Source organism: Amphiura filiformis, chromosome 10 (genome assembly GCF_039555335.1).
Source record: "Amphiura filiformis chromosome 10, Afil_fr2py, whole genome shotgun sequence".
In the NCBI taxonomy this organism is placed as follows: domain Eukaryota; kingdom Metazoa; phylum Echinodermata; class Ophiuroidea; order Amphilepidida; family Amphiuridae; genus Amphiura; species Amphiura filiformis.
Window position 1 is genome coordinate 21,766,788 of NC_092637.1, and position 18,533 is coordinate 21,785,320.

General features: G+C 36.9%; 1 protein-coding gene across 1 annotated transcript; it reads left to right on the plus strand.

Moving 5' to 3' along the window:
• Positions 1-638: 638 nt before the first annotated feature.
• On the plus strand, positions 639-5,954 carry LOC140163247 (uncharacterized). Its single transcript, XM_072186645.1, has 4 exons — positions 639-644; positions 1,825-1,964; positions 2,811-3,048; positions 5,526-5,954. The coding sequence occupies exons 1-4, from the start codon at positions 639-641 to the stop codon at positions 5,952-5,954; spliced, it is 813 nt and encodes a 270-aa protein (XP_072042746.1).
• Positions 5,955-18,533: the final 12,579 nt, after the last annotated feature.

Here is an 18,533-nt window from a genome sequence, read left to right on the forward strand (position 1 = left end):
ACTTTTGTGTTCTAATCGATGAAAGCACAAAGCTAGTTTTAACGTGCTAATCAATGGAAGCGCAGCGCTTTATAGTTCTCTTGTTCACAAACGCTTTGTGTACAAATCAATAGGGCATTTAATGCAGCAAACTGCAACTTTTAAATTGGTATCTTCCTTGGGTTTTGGGATCGCCGTGTCCTTATTTCTTGAACAATTTCAACGATTGAGGTCTTAAATTCGAACTAAAAGATGCAGCTATTGGCTGCTGGTTCCAATTATGACATATCCGTCTTTGTTGAGGATATACAGGAGGTGGACATAACTGGTACCTTAATTTTTTGACTTAGTGTAGGTGAGGTATGGTCTGTACTTCCCTAGCTATATCCAGTATTCAGTAACCAGGAAAGCAACCAACCTGTTGTGTTTGTTAGACAAGCAAAAGACCATCCAAACTGGGGTGATTTCACAAAAAATCTCACCTTTTTCTGTCTTGAGATTTAAACGAAATATTTTTTTCCGACTGGGCACATTTCTCTCCCCTTGCCCCTTGTCTGGGAGGTAGATATTCAGTGTTCGAAATATGCCTCAAAAAGTTACAGGCCAGCCGGGCTTGACCTTAAAAAGTTACCGGCCAGCCGGGCCAGTATAAACTATAGATGCCAGTCAGAAAAGTTACTGGCCAGGCCAAAAAGTTACAGGCCAATGACCGGCCCTATTTCGAACGCTGTAGATATTATCATATATTTGAACCAGTGTACTCTCTAATATGGGCTATATTCCAATCAAAATCCATACACCCCTATGGAATACATAACTGTAATCTTCCACATAGGAAATGTAAATTTCAAATGGGATTACCTGAATGGGTTATTCCATTAGAAATTCACACTTCCCGTGTGGCAGATTTAAAAGGTCATATTCTTCCATAGGGTGTATTTCAACTGGGTTAGCCTAATGCAGTATCTGGAGCACTAGTAATTTGCCGCTGATACTGTATTTTTACATACAGGTAGGTATGAACTCGTACTTGGCAAAACAAAAAATGTATGTTTTAAAGCCATTTTTCTCCTTATACAATATACACATAGGTAAAAAATCTTGTTTTAAAGAATTTGTTGGAAGAATTGTTTAGATTAACATTTTAAAGTAGTCAGAAATATTTCATACATGTGTTTGAAAATGTAACTTATAAAAGCTTAAAGCAAGTTAAGAAATGAGGTACATTCTAGCTGTACCTCTTTTCTTATCATAAATAATGTACCGCTTGTCTTGAGTCACTGAATTTCCAGTGTAGTAACTGGATTCCTTGCCCCTATAAAACTATAATATACATAACTTTTCTCACTAGTGTGTTATTATTTTTTTGAGAAAAATGCAAAAATAGTCACAATTTTATCAAGGGGTGTAGACGTACCACCTTAAGATGGAAAATTTTCAAATGTTTGCGTTTGACATCTTGATTACAAAAATTAATACTAAACTGAGCTCAAAAAGAAACTTTTATAATTTTTAACAACTTGTGAATCACAAGGTCATATCCTAAAATACTTTCAATCAAAATGAACCAAAATTACACACAGGATTACCTTAATACTCTTCTCAAAACACACGTCAGTAACCAAGCAGTTGTCCAACTGACACAACAGCAAAATGCACTGTCATGGGACAGCTTCCTGGACTTCCTTCACTTTCACAGCCCAACATTTGGCACCCAGGACAAAAAATCTGTGAGAATGCACACAAGATCCTTGCACAGATGAAAAAACACAGATTTATAAACCCTTAGGTCTGCTCCATAGCTTTAAAGATGGCTGATCTTTTTACATTGTATTATTTTTCTAGCTTCAGATCAGTGATGTGTGTCGTGATTGGCGACGTGATGGCGAATGCCCCAGAGAACACTGCCGTTTTGCCCACAGACTACCCTCTCCACCAAGAGAGCCCCAGCAAGCATTCAGATCTGTTCCACCTTCTAATCGGAGGTAAGATGTTATAGGATATAAAATGTTGTGATGTTGGTGAAATGTTGTATTCCCATGTAAAGTAACTTTAGCCTAAGGCTTGCTGGTTGCGGAGCTGTAGCCATGAGGTTTTTGAGGTGTGAAGCACCCCTCATACCCCCACCACACCCCAAAAATAAAATGCCAATCTGAATGAAAAAGTCCACTTTTTTTCTGTAAAAACATTGAAAGTCAGCCCTTTTTTGAAGGAAAAATTTACAAAAGGTGCAGGGTTGGTATAAAATCCTTTTAGGGCGTCCTGAAGTATTTTATATGTTCTGTGTTATATCAGGATCAGTTGTCAGTTTTCTGGTGAGGCGACAAAAAAAACCCTGTTCTATGGGTCCAAGCGACCCAGAATTTGAGTTTTGGAGATGTTTTGTTACTATCATGTAAAATCAGCCGTTTTGGGCCAGATTGATTAATTTTGGCTGAAAATGTTTAGAAATCTTTTTACAGATTTGTCAGATTTTGGTGAAAAAACACACCAAAAAACACCCAAACCACCGGCCCTACTATGACTGAATGTTCCATCTGCCTGAAGAAGATGTTTTTTTTTGGTGTTTCAATTGCTCACTATTTTAGCTGTGAAATTTTGTGTTTACCAGTACAATTTGAATACTATTTTAGCCCAAAATATAGGTAGTAATTAGTATTCGGTGTTTACCAGGCCAATTTTCAATTTTACACTATTTTTTTTTTGAGGGGGGGGGGGAGAGCAGGGGTTGACATTTTCTTTGGGGGTGGTTTTGAGGCGGGGGGGGTGAAATTCATCCCCACAGACTACACTGCTTGAATGCAAAAATATTAATTGATGACTGATTTCAGGAGGTCACCTCCTCCACATCCACCACCACCACCGCCACAATTGGAGTCACATAGAGCCCAAGGTTGCTATGGCAATGAGATGGAGAGTGACAATAACCAAGGACGTGACAGAGGGAGGGTGAGCGATGAACGGAATGTTGTTATAAGGTCACCCCCTGAATGTGAAGGAAGACCTCATTGGCAAGAGAGATCCAGATTTGAAAGACAGTCGGCTTCTGAGCTTAACACTAGAAGACAGGTGAGTGTATGTACACCCCAAACTCAGTGGTGGCACCATGGGGGGATGCCCCCAGTCAGAACTCCTGCCCCCTCTCCCTGTTGGCCCCCCAGTAAAAACTCAAAATTACGAAAATTTACACTTTTTGCGGCAATTTTACCCTAAATTTGTTCATTTTGCCCCCTGAAATTCATGTTACCCCAATGACTGCTGAAAAATTCCTGGTGCCACCACTGCCCACATTGTGTATGTCAATTTGACTGAGCACTCTCATTTTGTTTGATTGAATATTCAGTCAAAGGATCAGAATTTGACAGATTATTTGCACATGGGGTTTTACAAAGATTACTTGCACATGGGGGTGACAGCTAATTACTTGCACATGGGGGGGGTTGACAGAGATTACTGTACATGGGGGGGGGGTTGACGGAGATTACTTGTACATGGGGGCTTGACAGATGCATATGGGGGTTGAAAAAGATTACTTGCACATGGGTGGGGGTACATGGGGGGTTGACAGATTACTTGCACATGGGTGGGGGCTTGGACAGAGATTACTTGCACATGGGGTGTTGACAGATTATTTGCACATGGGGTTTTACAAAGATTACTTGCACATGGGGGGGCGAGGTCGACAGAGATTACTTGCACATGGGGGGGGTTGACAGATTGCTTACACATGTGGGTTGACAGAGATTACTTGCACATGGGGGTTGACAGAGATTACTTGCACATGGGGTGGTTGGCAGAGATAACGTGCACATGGGGGGGTTGACAGAGATGACTTGCACATGGGGGTTGACAGATTACTCGCACAAGGGGGTGGTTGGCAGAGATGACGTGCACATGGGGGGTGACAGAGATTACTTGCACATGGGGGTGGTTGGCAGAGATGACGTGCACAATGCACATGGGGGGGGGTTGACAGAGATGACTTGCAGATGGGGTAGGGGGTCAAGTTGTCTACTGGCTTAAAATAATGGAACAAAATTTGCACTGAAAATCTTTTGGACTGTTTCAGATCAGAAGTAACATTTTAAGTATTTGCAATCTAGTCCTACATGCACAAAACAAAGGCATTCTGAGACTAAAATAATTTCCTTTTGCCTGTTTCGCCGCTTCACTTGTAATGTGATGTAATGAAGTATGCATCCAACTAGAAGTGATGTGGTCAATGACATATGTGACATGATCAAGGGCAATGAGTCACATGCGACCCTGGTCGAAAATGAGTTTTACACAGTTTTCTAAAGAGGAAAACAATATAAAACAAAAGAATTTTAACACTTTCTTTGCCAATATCTCAAAATCACTATTAGCGACATCCGACTCATTTCCCTTGATCGTGTCACATATTGCTGGGGGAAGTCATACAAAAGACAGTCATAGTGACAAAATTTGTCTTGAGTTCTTTCAGCAATTTTTATTTCATGGGTTTTATGAAAAAGTCTTTAAAAAATGTGATAGATTTTTGTAATAACTCCATCAAAACTATTAATATGTGACCGTCCACGGCGAATGAGCCGTAAATTCCTCCCCTGGTCAATTTTGTTTTATTTCGTGTTTAAAAATAAACATCATAAACTTAAAATGGTATATCATTTGACTTCAAACGATATCCAGAAGCGGGGTTATGGTTTGTTAAACTTTGCTCCTTCAACAAAATTATAGCTTTTACGCTTTTACATGTGTCTCTTTTTCCACATTGTTGGCAATAAATATCAAACAGTCATAATTGGCGGTCATTTCAAATCATCCCCAAGTCAACGAGGTTTAAGAAAGTTCTCTCATTGTTAATTGTTGGTTATGCATACCTGTACAAAATACAATGCATGGTAACCCACCGCTTGAACAGGATTTAGCAATATAAGCAAACAAAGACCAGAGCTATTAAAAGTTCTATAGCCATCTAAGGTAGAAGCTTATTATCCACTTCAACAATAGGATTATTGATTAGTTTTGACTATCGAAATGAGACGGATGTCGAGCAGCTTAAGTTACCGATGAATATGACCTTCGTACACATTTTACACCGTAACTCAGAATACAATTTAGGGAATTTACGGCTCATTTGTGCTGCCGGGTCACATATGTGGTTGGTAGATCTACTCAAAAAACGTCTAACAGCTAGTGTGTATGACACTTGATGCTTGATGACTACTTTGACACCCCCCCCCCCCGTGTCACATACACTCACACCCCAACCACACCCTGTTCTGACAAGCAGGGTCAGGGTTTTTTGTTTGTTTGAAGAGGCTTGGGATCATTAAAATGAAAGCATGAAAAATCTGAAAAAATCTGATTTTTTTTACAAATATATTTTGAAAATTTAATGATATTTTCCAAAGAGAAACTGTTGGTTTTAACTGCATATGTTAAAATAAAATACCAAAAATGTAAATTCCAAGTTGGTAGAGCCCATAGAACAGGATTTTTCTTTTGTCACCCAACCTCAAATGTTCCCTTTGATGTAACATGTGACCTTTTGTCATTAACAGGAGCAAGAATCCTACAATACCTGTATGCAAGAACTCGTAAAACAGAACAGGCATCTCCGTGACGATCTCGGCCATCTAGAGCAAGAGCACTACAAACTGGAGATGAACACACTTGACCAGAACAAACACTTGAGCCGTCGTCTAGAACTTATGGCGGATTTCCAACGCAACATAGTGATGCGACTGTGGCGTAATGAGCCAGCGATACGCAGTGCCATTGAAGACAGTGTGTCATTAGCGGGTCTATCAAGTATTTTACCGCGAAACCAACTTGGAATTTTGGGTAAACAGCCCGGTCAGCCAGACCTTTTTGCCGCTGGCCAGCAGCAGAGGATTGAAGCACGCTTGGCACGGCAGTTGATGTTCCAAAACCGGCTACAAAGTGGCTTGAGGTTGACGGAAGAACAGCTGCTGTGCGACACGGGGTGACGTACGATTACGATCACGGACTGATGATGGACAGATATTGGCGTTATCAATGAATTGGTTAGAAAAACGAAAACAGAAAGACAACTGAGAATGGGCTATTTCATTTACAGTCCACACACTACCCCTGTGGTAAATTTTGGAAATATCTGCCACAGGGGGAGTATGAATTTCAAATGGAATGAGCACATTAGGCAGCTCCATTTGAATTTCATACACCTTCTGAGAAAAAGATTTGACCTGAATCTTCCCCTGAGGGAGTAAGACATTCAAATGGAGCTACAAATGTGTTAATTCCATTTGAAATTCATACTCCCCCTGTGGAAGATATTTCCGAAATTTTCCACAGGGGTTGTGTGAATTTCAAATGGAATAGCCCAATGTTCCACAGTTATCAAAGATGTGATGGATCTGTGTGATAGCTAGGCCACTTTGAAAAATTTCAAAATAAAATAAAGAGGTGTCAGATATTAAGCAACATTTTTTTCTGTTCGATAGGATACAAGGTAAAGTTTACTTGAATCCCCAACAGTAAATAGATAGACAACAAAAAATTTAAATCAAAAATATATTTTTATTGTAATATTCACTTTTGAAACAAAATTACATTTTTATTATTTATTCTTTACTGGTGATAAAGAGCTCACCAATTGTGTTATATCATCAGCCTGCTACGCTAAATGCCTAAGTCATTCTTACATGTTTCTCATTTGCGATTTTGATTTTCTGAGTAATAAACCCATAATTCATCCAATTTCCAGCCGCATTTTTCATTAACTTGTGGAATACATCTCTCTTGATGTATTCCACAAGTTAATGAAAAGTGCGGCTGCGGGTTTATTACTCAGACAATTAAAATTGCAAATGAGAAACATGTAAGAATGACTTAGGCATTTAGCGTAGCAGGCTGACGATATGTGATTTGTTGTACAGAAGCTAGTACTTAACCATAACCATTTAGTTTTCAATTTTAAAAGTTATATATATATGATAATATAATTTAGATATATATAGTATAATAGGATAATGTTATGCATAGTTTCCAATCATGTGTGTGCACAATGCCAATAGCTGGTATTTTTATAGAATTTTTGGATGTTTAATATTTGAAGTTTTATTGTGTTTTGCTATTCTTATTGTAAAGAAAAATATTAACGCATTTATTGACTGTTTCTATTCAGTTTTGTATTTTTACTACAATTTCGATCCTTTGTCATTTTAATGAGGCATGGTCCGATTTTGCATGTTCTGTTTTCTATCTTAGATCAAAGACTACCATTAAAACAATTAATATTGATGTTATACTTTGTATTGAATTTTGATGTTATGATGCACAATTGTGTTTGAATATATACATGTACTTAGATCATGTATAGTATTTTTGTTGATTTGATATTATATTTTGTATTGAATTTTGATGTTATGATGCACAATTGTGTTTGAATATATACATTATGTACTTACATGTATAATATTTTTGTTGATTTGGCTAAAAAATCCTTTCCGGTGGGCCATGCATATGTTTTGGCCAAGTTTGACTGCATTTCATCATTTGTATTTAAAACGAACTATATATTTATCATAAAGTTTGGCTTTTTTCACATGCAACCTACTTGTGACTGATTTGGCAAAAAGTGATGACACACAAATGAAAAGATAAAATTTCATCTTTGTTTTTGAAGTTCTTTCAGGAAACATTTATTAAATATTTTATTTAGGCGACAGAAAAAACCCATTTCTACGGGTGCATGGTCTTTTCGAGTAAGGTTACTCGGTCAAGATTTTTCTTTTTTTTGTGGAGGCTGAAATGACTCTAAAATATCACTGAAAGCTTTAAAGATCTGGCAAAAAATTGATAAATTTGTGCAAAAAATGTTTGCAAAAATTTTCAGTCAAAATCAACCAATTTTAGGCCAAAATTTAAAAAAGGAAAATGCAAAATCTGGCAAATCAGGTTTTTTTTGTTACTAAATAATTTTATACGCTTTGTTGTGTTTTATCATGTTTATGGTTCATCATTTTGAATGTTATATATTTGCACCCAAAACTTTGTAGCTATTCCAGTTGAAACCATACACCCCTATGGAAGACATGTCCCTTTAGTGTTCCTCAAATGACCCAGCAAACACCAAAATGTTCTTTAAACATTTATTGAATATGATTTGATAACATTTAAATGTAGGGTTATGAATACATTTCTAAAATGTTATTGTAAAATATTTTTGCAGGTGTGAATTGGGATATTTCTCTATATATATACTACACTTCATTTATTTTTTTAAATAGCATACAAGTGTGAAGAATCTTTTTTTTAAAAATCTTTCAGGGTGTCAACAATTTCTGGAAAAACAATCCTTTTTCTGGATTAGGGGCGGTATTCTTTTATTTAGTATAAAGCAAAAAAACAAAACATTTTTGTCCAGATTTTCCAGAATAGGGTTGGTCAGATAAGAACAATCAAACAATTTGTTTTGCCTTAATGTACATTATGTAGATTATTTATTTTGTATAGTATCTATTAGGCATACATGTATTATTAACCCTAACCCGCCAGGGGCTTTTTGGCGAAGGGAAAGAAGGAAGGAATAAAGAGAGGAAAGAAGTTGTTTGCTCTGGCTGGGATTCGAACCCGAGACCCTTCGCATGCCAAGCAGATGATCGGCGACACTTTGCCACGGGTACGTCTTGGGCTTCGCTGGCCAGCGAAACCTTGCCTATATATCACTTAGGGCGATTGCGTCATCACACCATCTGGGATGCATGCACGAACAGCGCATATATCAAGTAGTTTGTAGTACTCGGGCGGGTTAGGGTTAACTGAGCCTATACTGAGTTTCAATACAGGGACGGATTTAAGCAGTGGCCCGGGGCCAGTTGATTTTGCTTCGGGCCAGTAAACTTCCAACAATGCTGGCCGGCGGGCACTATATTTTGATCCTGATATAACTCATATGAGGCAAGATATAATCAGTGATGGACACAATTGGACACAGTTTCTGCTCCACTTGTCACCAGTGTGTAATTTATATTTTTATTTAATAATTTTTTGTCTATTTATTCTTATCCTAATTGCGTTGCAAGCAAGTTGGAAGTATACGGCCGCAAATACCGCATACTTGAACCTTTTCTTTTGTGAACTTTTGGAACTATAGATTAAGGAAGGACTACTGACTGAACTTGTGTTAGTGACTAGTCTCTCTATATTGAGTACGCTCAGTATAAAACAATTAAAATGTTCAGGTTTGCTTGAATTAAGGTGGCACCATCCTGGAAAAAGATTTTTAGGGTCCATGGTGGCACAGAATAAAATAATGTTAACACACAAGCAACATGTGGCAAGTTTGGTAATTGGTAGTCTCTAACTTTTAAAAGTCGCATTGGAACGTGCAGGCCCGTAACCAGGATTTTTAAAAGTGGACTTTTGTTCAAAATTTGGACCTTTTTTGACCGACAAGGACTGAAAACCTCTATTTTTCGCTTGCTACGCTCGTGAATGGGACTTTTTGGGTCAAAATAGGGGACTTTGTTTTTTGGCATTTGGCGAGGGGGGGGTGTTCACAACTGCTTCTTTATTTGCACTTTTTGCAGTAGAACATATTGAAAAAGTTGGGCCAGTAAATTTATGCAGATTACGATTAAGGATTAGTATAAATTATTTGTTGATGGTGTTTTTACATAATTAGGGTAGTCGACTTCAAATCAAATTGTGCATTTGACTTTTCTGTCATCACTTGCTCATGCTTTATATAACCATTAGTTATGTATGTGAACTCGACTTCTAATTGCGTGTTTGTTTATACTGCAAAAGTCAAGTTTGAAGTTGTTTGAACTTGACAAATGTTGCTCTGGGTCGTCATTAGAAGTCTAGTTCCGAAGTTGAGTTCCAAAAGCAGCGACCCTGTTAAAACACAAATGAAGTTGTTTAAATTCAACTAAAGTCGACTTCAGGCTCTGTGTAAATGGGGTCTAAAATGAAATATTTGGAATAATTCTGGTATACCCTGCACACAAATATAACCTAACCCCAATCCAACCCTGAAAAATAGGGTGCGCACTATTATAAACCAGAATTGTAGCAAATATTTCATTTCTCCATCCCCTTGAATTTGATCAAGAAATTGTCATTACCTTTAATCTTGCATTTCTACATAATTTATATCACCCTGTTTTCCTTAAAATGTTTGGTTTCCTTTCTAATGAAAAATTTGAACTTTTTTTATTGTATCAAATCTATTCATTACGATCCACTTTTTTTCTCCAGATAAATACAATTTATGTATTACACATTGTGCAGACTCATTGCCAGTAGTGCTAGTATAATTAAAAATAGAAATCTATTTTTACATTTTAAAAGGGGTAGAATTTTCTCTAGCTTACAATCTGCTATCTGTAAATATATCATGGGCTATTCCAGTGGAAATTCATACACCCCCATGGAAGACATGGAGTGTGAATTTAAAATGGGGTTACCTGAATGGGCGATTCCATTTGATATACCTCTCCACCCCACCCACCTCCACATGTGGGAGATTAAGGTTATGTCTTCTATAGGGGGTTTATGGATTTCAACTGGCGCTGGCATAATCCAATGCACACTTTTGTCCAGGGAAAAGGTCATCAGACAACACCCTTAGAAAAAAGGTTATACCGTATTTCGTCAAATAGTCGCCCCCCTCAAATAAACGCCCCGCACCACTTTTTTCAACCAAGATGTTTCAAAAATGCCGATATTTCCATGCTATCTTGTGTAGTAAGCTTACCAAGTTGCGCACATGGTCGATAATAGCGTCAATAATTGGCGAAAGTCTGGATCAGAAACCCGGAAGTGAGCCAGAAGTCAGTGTTTCTAGTTCATAGTTCGTCATTTTAGCGTGTGTTTTTAGTTTACCTAATGATTTTAATGGGAATTGTCGTTCTGAAATTGACCTTGAATAAACGCACCCCCCTTGGGAAAATGTAACGCCCCCGGGGGCGTTTATTTGACGAAATACGGTAGTTGGAACCTAAAAAGGTTCATAAGGTGTTCTATGTGGACCCTGTCATATATGTGGGATGTTGAAATTCAATAGTTCTACGAATACAGAGAAAAAAGATACCTTTAGAACTCCAATTATGAACTGTTCACTGCTATTCCAAGGCATATCTTACTCTTATTCTCTGCGTACCAGTTTGAATGTTGTTCGCCCATGAAGTCTGACATTTGAACGGGGACAGGCCTGTATGCAGGGGGATGTGACCACACCACCCCACCCCCAAAATTGCAAATGTATATAAATGGTCCCAAAAAATTCCATTTGCAAGCCTGTGGCAAGAAAAAATCAGGTTTTTATGCTTTTTTGGTTTTAAAAAAATCAATATTTCGGGAAGAAGGCCCAATTTTTACAAAATTGCCCCTGCCCCACATCCTAGAAAAAAGGTCCACTTGTTCAATATCCGCAGCACCCGCCCCTCCCAAAAGATATCCTGCGTACGGGCTGCGCCTGAATGGGGACATGTACATGAGAATTTACCAGTACTGATAGAAGGTATATTTTGACTGAGGTAATTTAGAATACTTTGCAGGGTGGTACCATTATCTAGTGGACTATATATTCCTACTGTAAAAAAAGTGTAAGCAAGTTCTAACTGGGTTTTCATAAACATTTTTTCTTGGGAAAGGTGAAAAAAGTTGTGCGTTTCAATTTACTTTGTAATTAAACTAGGTTCTACATTTGGTATAGAATTTTGTTTGACAGCAAAATTAAATTCAACAGGTTATGTTTTTTCATTGCAATGCTTGTTTGAATTTGTTGTTTGTTTGTTTGTTTGTTTAACCAGGTTGGCCCGTGAGGGACGGCATGCTAATCCATGGACCGTTCCAAGCTTATACAATAAAAGTGCACAAGCCTGGATAGCCAGTGTAGGCAGGGCCGTAGCAAGGTTGAAAAATGCGGGGCGGCCATCATAAATGTGGAGCGGCCAAAATACAAATATATGCCCAAATTGAAATAAAGATATAAAGAAAAACAACAAATTTCTCAAAAAGTGGGGCGGCCATGCTACGGCCCCGAGTCGAGTGTAGGCTAATAAAGATGCATGCTGGCCCAGATACTCGTGGGTTTGTACATACCGGGGATTTTCTGAATACCCATACTAGATATGGGGTCCCTGGAGGCAACCTCTACTGAGACTAGTTTTATGTAAAAATATACCCCTAGCGGGTCCAGATTTCTATAGAGACATACCCCTGGTGGGACCAGATTTCTATAAAAACATAGGCTACCCCTAACAGGAGTCCGGAGTCTCAAAACTATCACTAGAGTCTCGCTTTTTATCGAATCAAGCATGGGTGCTCTGCCAGAATGCAAGTACCCCCAGGTTCACATAGTATTCCAATATAAAAAAGTGATTACAATCCTACCCCAATATTTGCAACACTTGACATTTTGTGAATTAACATTTTACTGATGACTTCCACTACATGCAAGGTTGGGCTTTTCCAGGTGAAATCCATGATACATCCCCTATGGAAGACATGAAGTTAACTTCCCACACAGGGAGTGTGATTTACAAATGCGATAACCTGAATGGAGGAGTCTGTTCAAATCTACACTCCCTTTGTGTGAGATTAAGGTGATGACCGTTATTTGTCTTCCATAGGGGATGTATAGAATAAAGTAGCAAGTCACAGAAAAACTGGAAAAATCCACAGAATTTACAAATAAAAAAACCAGAAAACACAGAAATTTGCGGAAAACATGTCTTTCCTTGTGAAAAATAAAAATGAAAAAATAATGCGAATGTGAGGTAAAAATAATCAAAGGTATCAACCTTAAAACAACTAAAAATATAATGCAAGTAACTTAGGTACCAGAAACAAATGTGTTTGATCTTTGGATCGACCATCAATGCTGCTTCGATGCTTGTTATTAATGAACTAACATCTAATTAAGCAGAATTAATGCTAAATTTATAATTTTCGATACCAATACAGGCAAAGGTTTATATGTTATCACAATTAATAATGGTCAATTAATTGATTTCATAAATAATAAGGATCAACCAAGCATCAATGGTGGATCCAATGACCAAACTAATTTGTTTCTATCATACCTTGGTATTTAAAACAACTTACCAACAGAAAATCATGGAATTTGGTGTTTTAAATCACAGAAACCTTGCCACTTTAGTATAGAACTGGAATAGCCCATTAGGTGAGGGAGCAGAGTTTAATGATAACAAAGACAAAAAAAATTGAGAGAGTTTCATGGGCGGCATTTTCCCAAATCGTATTTGTCACGTGAAGTGGACCAAAATAACGTCAACTTTAATCTTTGTATAAATTAGCATTTTTTTGCATAGGTTTGTGTTACTTAGCCATTCATAAAAAACCTTATCACTAACTTTACCAATTTTGGTCATTAAAGGGGAAAAATGATTTTAACCTAATTTGCATAGGCTAATTGGTGGCCATCTTGGATTTAAAGGTGTCAAATTTCAAAATAGTCTATGGACCAGAGATTCTCATCTTCTCTGTATGGACCTAGAGGATGATTTAAGGAAGCCCCATCATGCACTGCAAAAGTGTTATCACTAGAGTTTCAACTGCCACTTTACTTTTCAATCCCATTGAACTCTGTGCAAAACATGTTGTTTTAGAATTGTGCGTGTGTCATTATTACTTGGTCGATTTCAGAACAAAAGTGATGTGTGTTTAAAGGATAATTCACACCTTCTGTAGATAACATAAAATGTGAAATCGACTAGCATCTTCACAGCGTTTTTTATGTAAATATAACTGTACAAATTCAAATTAAACCATGCACGTGCAGTACGTCTACATGCAGTTGGCGAGTAGTGGTGTCATGTTCGCTCACACAGCTATGCTAACCGCAAGTAACATAGTGGAATGTTGGGAAGTGCTTAAATCATCCTCTGGTATGGACCCAGGGAAATGAGCTAAGAACTTGATTTTTATTATAGATGAAAGAGAAAAGTCATTGAAAAAATGTTGGAGTCAGTTTTTAAGGGATCTGGAATGAGTGTTTCAACAGCATTTTTGTGGGACATGAGAGCACATCAGACCTATCGAATTGCATTCTGAATACTGAAGAATCTTTCTGATATCAAATAATTTTCATTTTATGAAATTCACGATATAATACAAATTTTATGACAAATTATTAAAATTTGATATTTTTCACATTTTGGAGATATAACAGTTTTTATGATAATGTTAAAAAAGCCTTTGCAATAGCAATTTTACACAGAAAAGAATGGTCAATTTGTAACAAAATAACAAATAATAAGGGCCTCCCTCACCAAATTTTGAGAAAGTTCGCACAATATGCATGTTACTTATTTTACTTGGCCTAATTGAGATCCAAAGTTTTTCAAAACATTGGAATTTGTAACAAATTACCCAAAAGGCTTTCTTTTTCTCAGTTAATCCTTATTTGATTTGTGCACTGCAATCAAACAGGAAGTTTTAAGAAAAATATTATGGGCCTGTGTTTGAGAGTGAATTTGACTGTGCATGGATGATGTCTTTAACAAGTAGAATTTCAGTGGTATTTTTGTAACTTAAGAGCATTTCATGCATGTTATGCAAGATATTAAAAGCTTTTCTCTTCTTCTATGCAAAGGTCGAGTGGAATCTTTAGTGTTTATATATAGAACCAATTTCAGCCTTAAGTGAAATATCTGTAAAATTAAGAGTTGATTTAAAGCCATAATGTGTGATTTGCTTCACAGCGACGCCCTCAATTTGACTCCTAGGATTTCTACTTTTTGCATAATTATAATGCCCAGTGGTGTACTAAAATACCACGTAAAAGACTAAGCCTGAAGTGCTTTAATAACAGTAAAAATTAACTTTTTATATTAAAACCGGGTTGACCTGGTTTTATTCAGAGTTCATAGATCGACTGCTTGCTAACATCTCTGGTGGATATGTCAGCTTATGTGTACACACATCGAGCGCGATGCTCTGTGTAGTATTGATGTTACGATCGGCGCGCGAGCGTAGTACACGCATTGTAGGCGCTGGAATGAAATCGCAATTTTCTTCATTATACCTCATTTGTTTGACTCGAAATTAAAAGGGGATAATGTGATCAGTGAAAACAAACATTTAAAAAGGAAATTATTCTTTATGCAAATCACACATTATTGCTTTAAATCTCATCAACCAGACATGCCTATTTTTTTTTTTTTTTTAAATTGACGTTCAGTCGAGTTTAATCTGATAGTATAGATTTATTATGTGTTACCTGGCAAAAGCAAGTAAATGCCTCTAGGCTGTCATGTGCAGTCTGTGTTCATTGGCAGTGCCAGGGGCATGGGGGATGCCCACAGTCAGAACTATTACCCCCAGTAAAAACCAAAATTAGGAATTTTTCCACTTTTTGGGGCACATTTGAGCAAAATTTGTTGATTTTGCCCCACCCCCGAATTAAAAAATTCCGGGCTGCCACTGAGTATAGTTTAATCTGGTAGTATAGATTTATTATGAGTTACCTGACAAAAGCAAGCAAATGCAGCTGGGCTGGATGTGTATAGTCTCTGTGTAAATTGTGTAGGTCTATAAATATCAGAATTGTGAGATAACTTGGTAATTGTGAAGATCGATTGAGGCACTTATTGTAGTGAACATGAACACGGTGGAAATTTATTCCATTCGTATGATAAATATGCTAAATTCTGTTACCCTCATGGCCCGGGATTTGTCAAAACGTGTCATATAAAAGCACATTCTACATTGTGTCAAGCGTAGATACTAGATAGCCTTACGCTTGATTACATGTATAGAATATTTCCTTGATTTCAGGGAATTTAATGTACGGTACGTCTTACGCCAGTGATAACTTAAATCAGTTGGCAAATGTGGTATTTATTTAAATTGCATACACCCCCTATGGAAGACTTCACCTCAAAGACATAATGTACAATCTTATATTATGAAATTGGGGAAGTTTTTTTCAAACCTGATTTTTGTTGTTGCATATTTGTAATGTATATACATGTCCCAACTTTCACCTAAATGGAATCTGCCAAATTTGTTGTGTTTGACCAATATTCAACATCATTATAACCAAAATTAATTAGTGGTAGGGCTTATTTGTGCAAATTTTCACATGCTTCAAGAATTGGGCGCCATTATGCCCATTAGCCCTGGGTGCCACAACTCCTAGCTACGCCACTATGTCCTCCCATAGAACTGCATGTTAACTTGGCGGCCAAAATAACCAGTGGGATTTCTTTCACGTTACCTTGTTATTTCAGCTTAAAATGGAAAGCAACCCTATTACTTATACTATTTCAACATTGTAGGTATTAAAGAATAACAAAATTAAAATTTGATGGAAATTGTACATTATGGCTTAATCTCCCATACACTGGGGGTGAAGATGCCAAATGGAATCACCCATTCAGGTAACCCTATTTGAAATTTACACTCCCTGTGAGGAAGATTAACTCTCTTCATGCGGGTGTCAACTGCAGACGACAAGTTTCAATTTTTTTTTAAAAGTCAAAAATTTCAGAAATGTGAATTTTCATGACCATATTTGGAATCGGCATGAAAAATGCATTAAAATGGGTACAAACAAGCCTAGTATTGGTTCAGTGGTTCTTGAGATAGCTCTTGGTATTTTGAGAAAATATCTCAAAACTTGGGACTTCTTATGTTGAAGCCTATGGCTAGCATGCAGAGTATTTAAGGACATGCCTTCCATAAGCTTCCATAGGGGGAATAGATTTCACCCAGAATAGCCCAATCAGCCACAGTAGAGTGAATTTGAATAAAAGCTTATTGATTAACTGGTGTTCAGATAGAGTTAGAATTGGTCTAAAAAAATCTAGATGCAAAATGTGGTTTAAATATTTTCAATTTTTTATTTCATTTATAAAATTGATTTATAGTAAAATATGCCTCAAATCACAGGGAAATTATCATTTATGATTGTCATAGGATTTTATTTGTAACCCAAATAATTTTTTTCTGTTTTTTTTTCAAATAGAAAAACCACATGCAGCAAAACCAAAATGTGCAGGCTTGCAGGAAACTTCATTTTTTAAAGCCTTGCTGATAACAATTCTTGAAATCCTTATGATCAAACAAATAATTTGATATACATGTATCATTTAACATAATGGGAGAAATTTTTAACCCCTGTATGATTGATTTTTGGATCCTATTGTTTAACATATTTCACAGAAAGTTGATGATTTGATTTATATTTATCAAAATGTTTTATATTTTTGGCCCAATTTTTTTACAGACAAAGCATACTTTGCAGATTTATGAGGTGCATCACCCCCACAGCACCCCTCCCCCCGGCCAGTCTACAGGCCTGCATGTTCTAAGTTGATATTGTTACTTACAACATCCTATTTTGCTTTAAACATGTTAAAACATCTTATCAGTTGTGTTCTATAAATACTTTGATGTATGCAATAAATTGAATTTAATGAAGCAAATGTCTATTTGATTTTTCTTTTTGGTTGACTGAGACAGCACAAATGCATCAACATAAAATGTGATGAAATCAAGAACACTGATCGTTGGATGTCAATTTTTAACTTCTTACTCTATGGTATTCCAGGGACTGCTTTTGAAAATGAGAAAAGAGCTGTAGAATGTTCTTCTGGTCTCTTCAAGAAGAGCTTTTAGAAGAGCTGTTTGCACCTGTGACCATTAAAGCATAAAGAATTTAACTAGTCATCTAGAGAAGCTATAAATCGCTCCTGCAAATTAACTTTAGAGCTGTAGAGGAGCGATTGCTCTCACTCTCAAAAGGCAGTCCCTGGTATTCTGGTTTGTCCCTGTTAAGATTTGTCATGAAAAATATCAGTCGTTGCCAGAAATTTTAGGGAGGGGGGGTCGGGATGAGCATAATTTTAAGTGACTAAATAGTGCTACCAATAGATACATTTTATATCCAAAAAAGCTTTAAAAAATGCTGTGAAAGTGAGTTATTTTGTAGATAAGGGGAAATAAATTAAATTTTAATGACTCAAAAGCCTCTAGCATGATACTGATTTTAGCTGTTGAAGCCTAAAATTGGGTTGTTAAAGTTTTGTTTGACAATCTGGCTTGAAATGTGGGGGGACAGAATTTTCAAATTGTGGCTGAAAAGAACAAAAAAATAGGTCATATTGCCGAAAGGTGGGAGGGACATGATCTCCCTGTCTGCCCCGGGTTTGATGCCCACATCAAACAAACATGTTTAGCAGTGAAATTATTGAATGACATGTGCGACTATACCAACACAAAGGCTAACACAACCCATTTTCACATTTTACAACATATTTATTATGCATGATTTTCCAACATCACTTGTGCTGGTTTTTTTAACAGCATTTGCTGTGTTAACATTATACAAAACAATCATGGTTTTTTTCACAACAAAATAAAAAAATCTTCATATAATAATAAACTCATAATTGAATGCATTAAACTATACACATCCTTTGTTTTTTATGAACTAGAGCAGTTATCTATTGTTGGACCCATTGTCAACCTTTATGGGCTATTCCAGTTGAAATCCATACACCCTCTGTGGAAGACACGACCTTAATCTCCCACACAGGCGGTGTAAA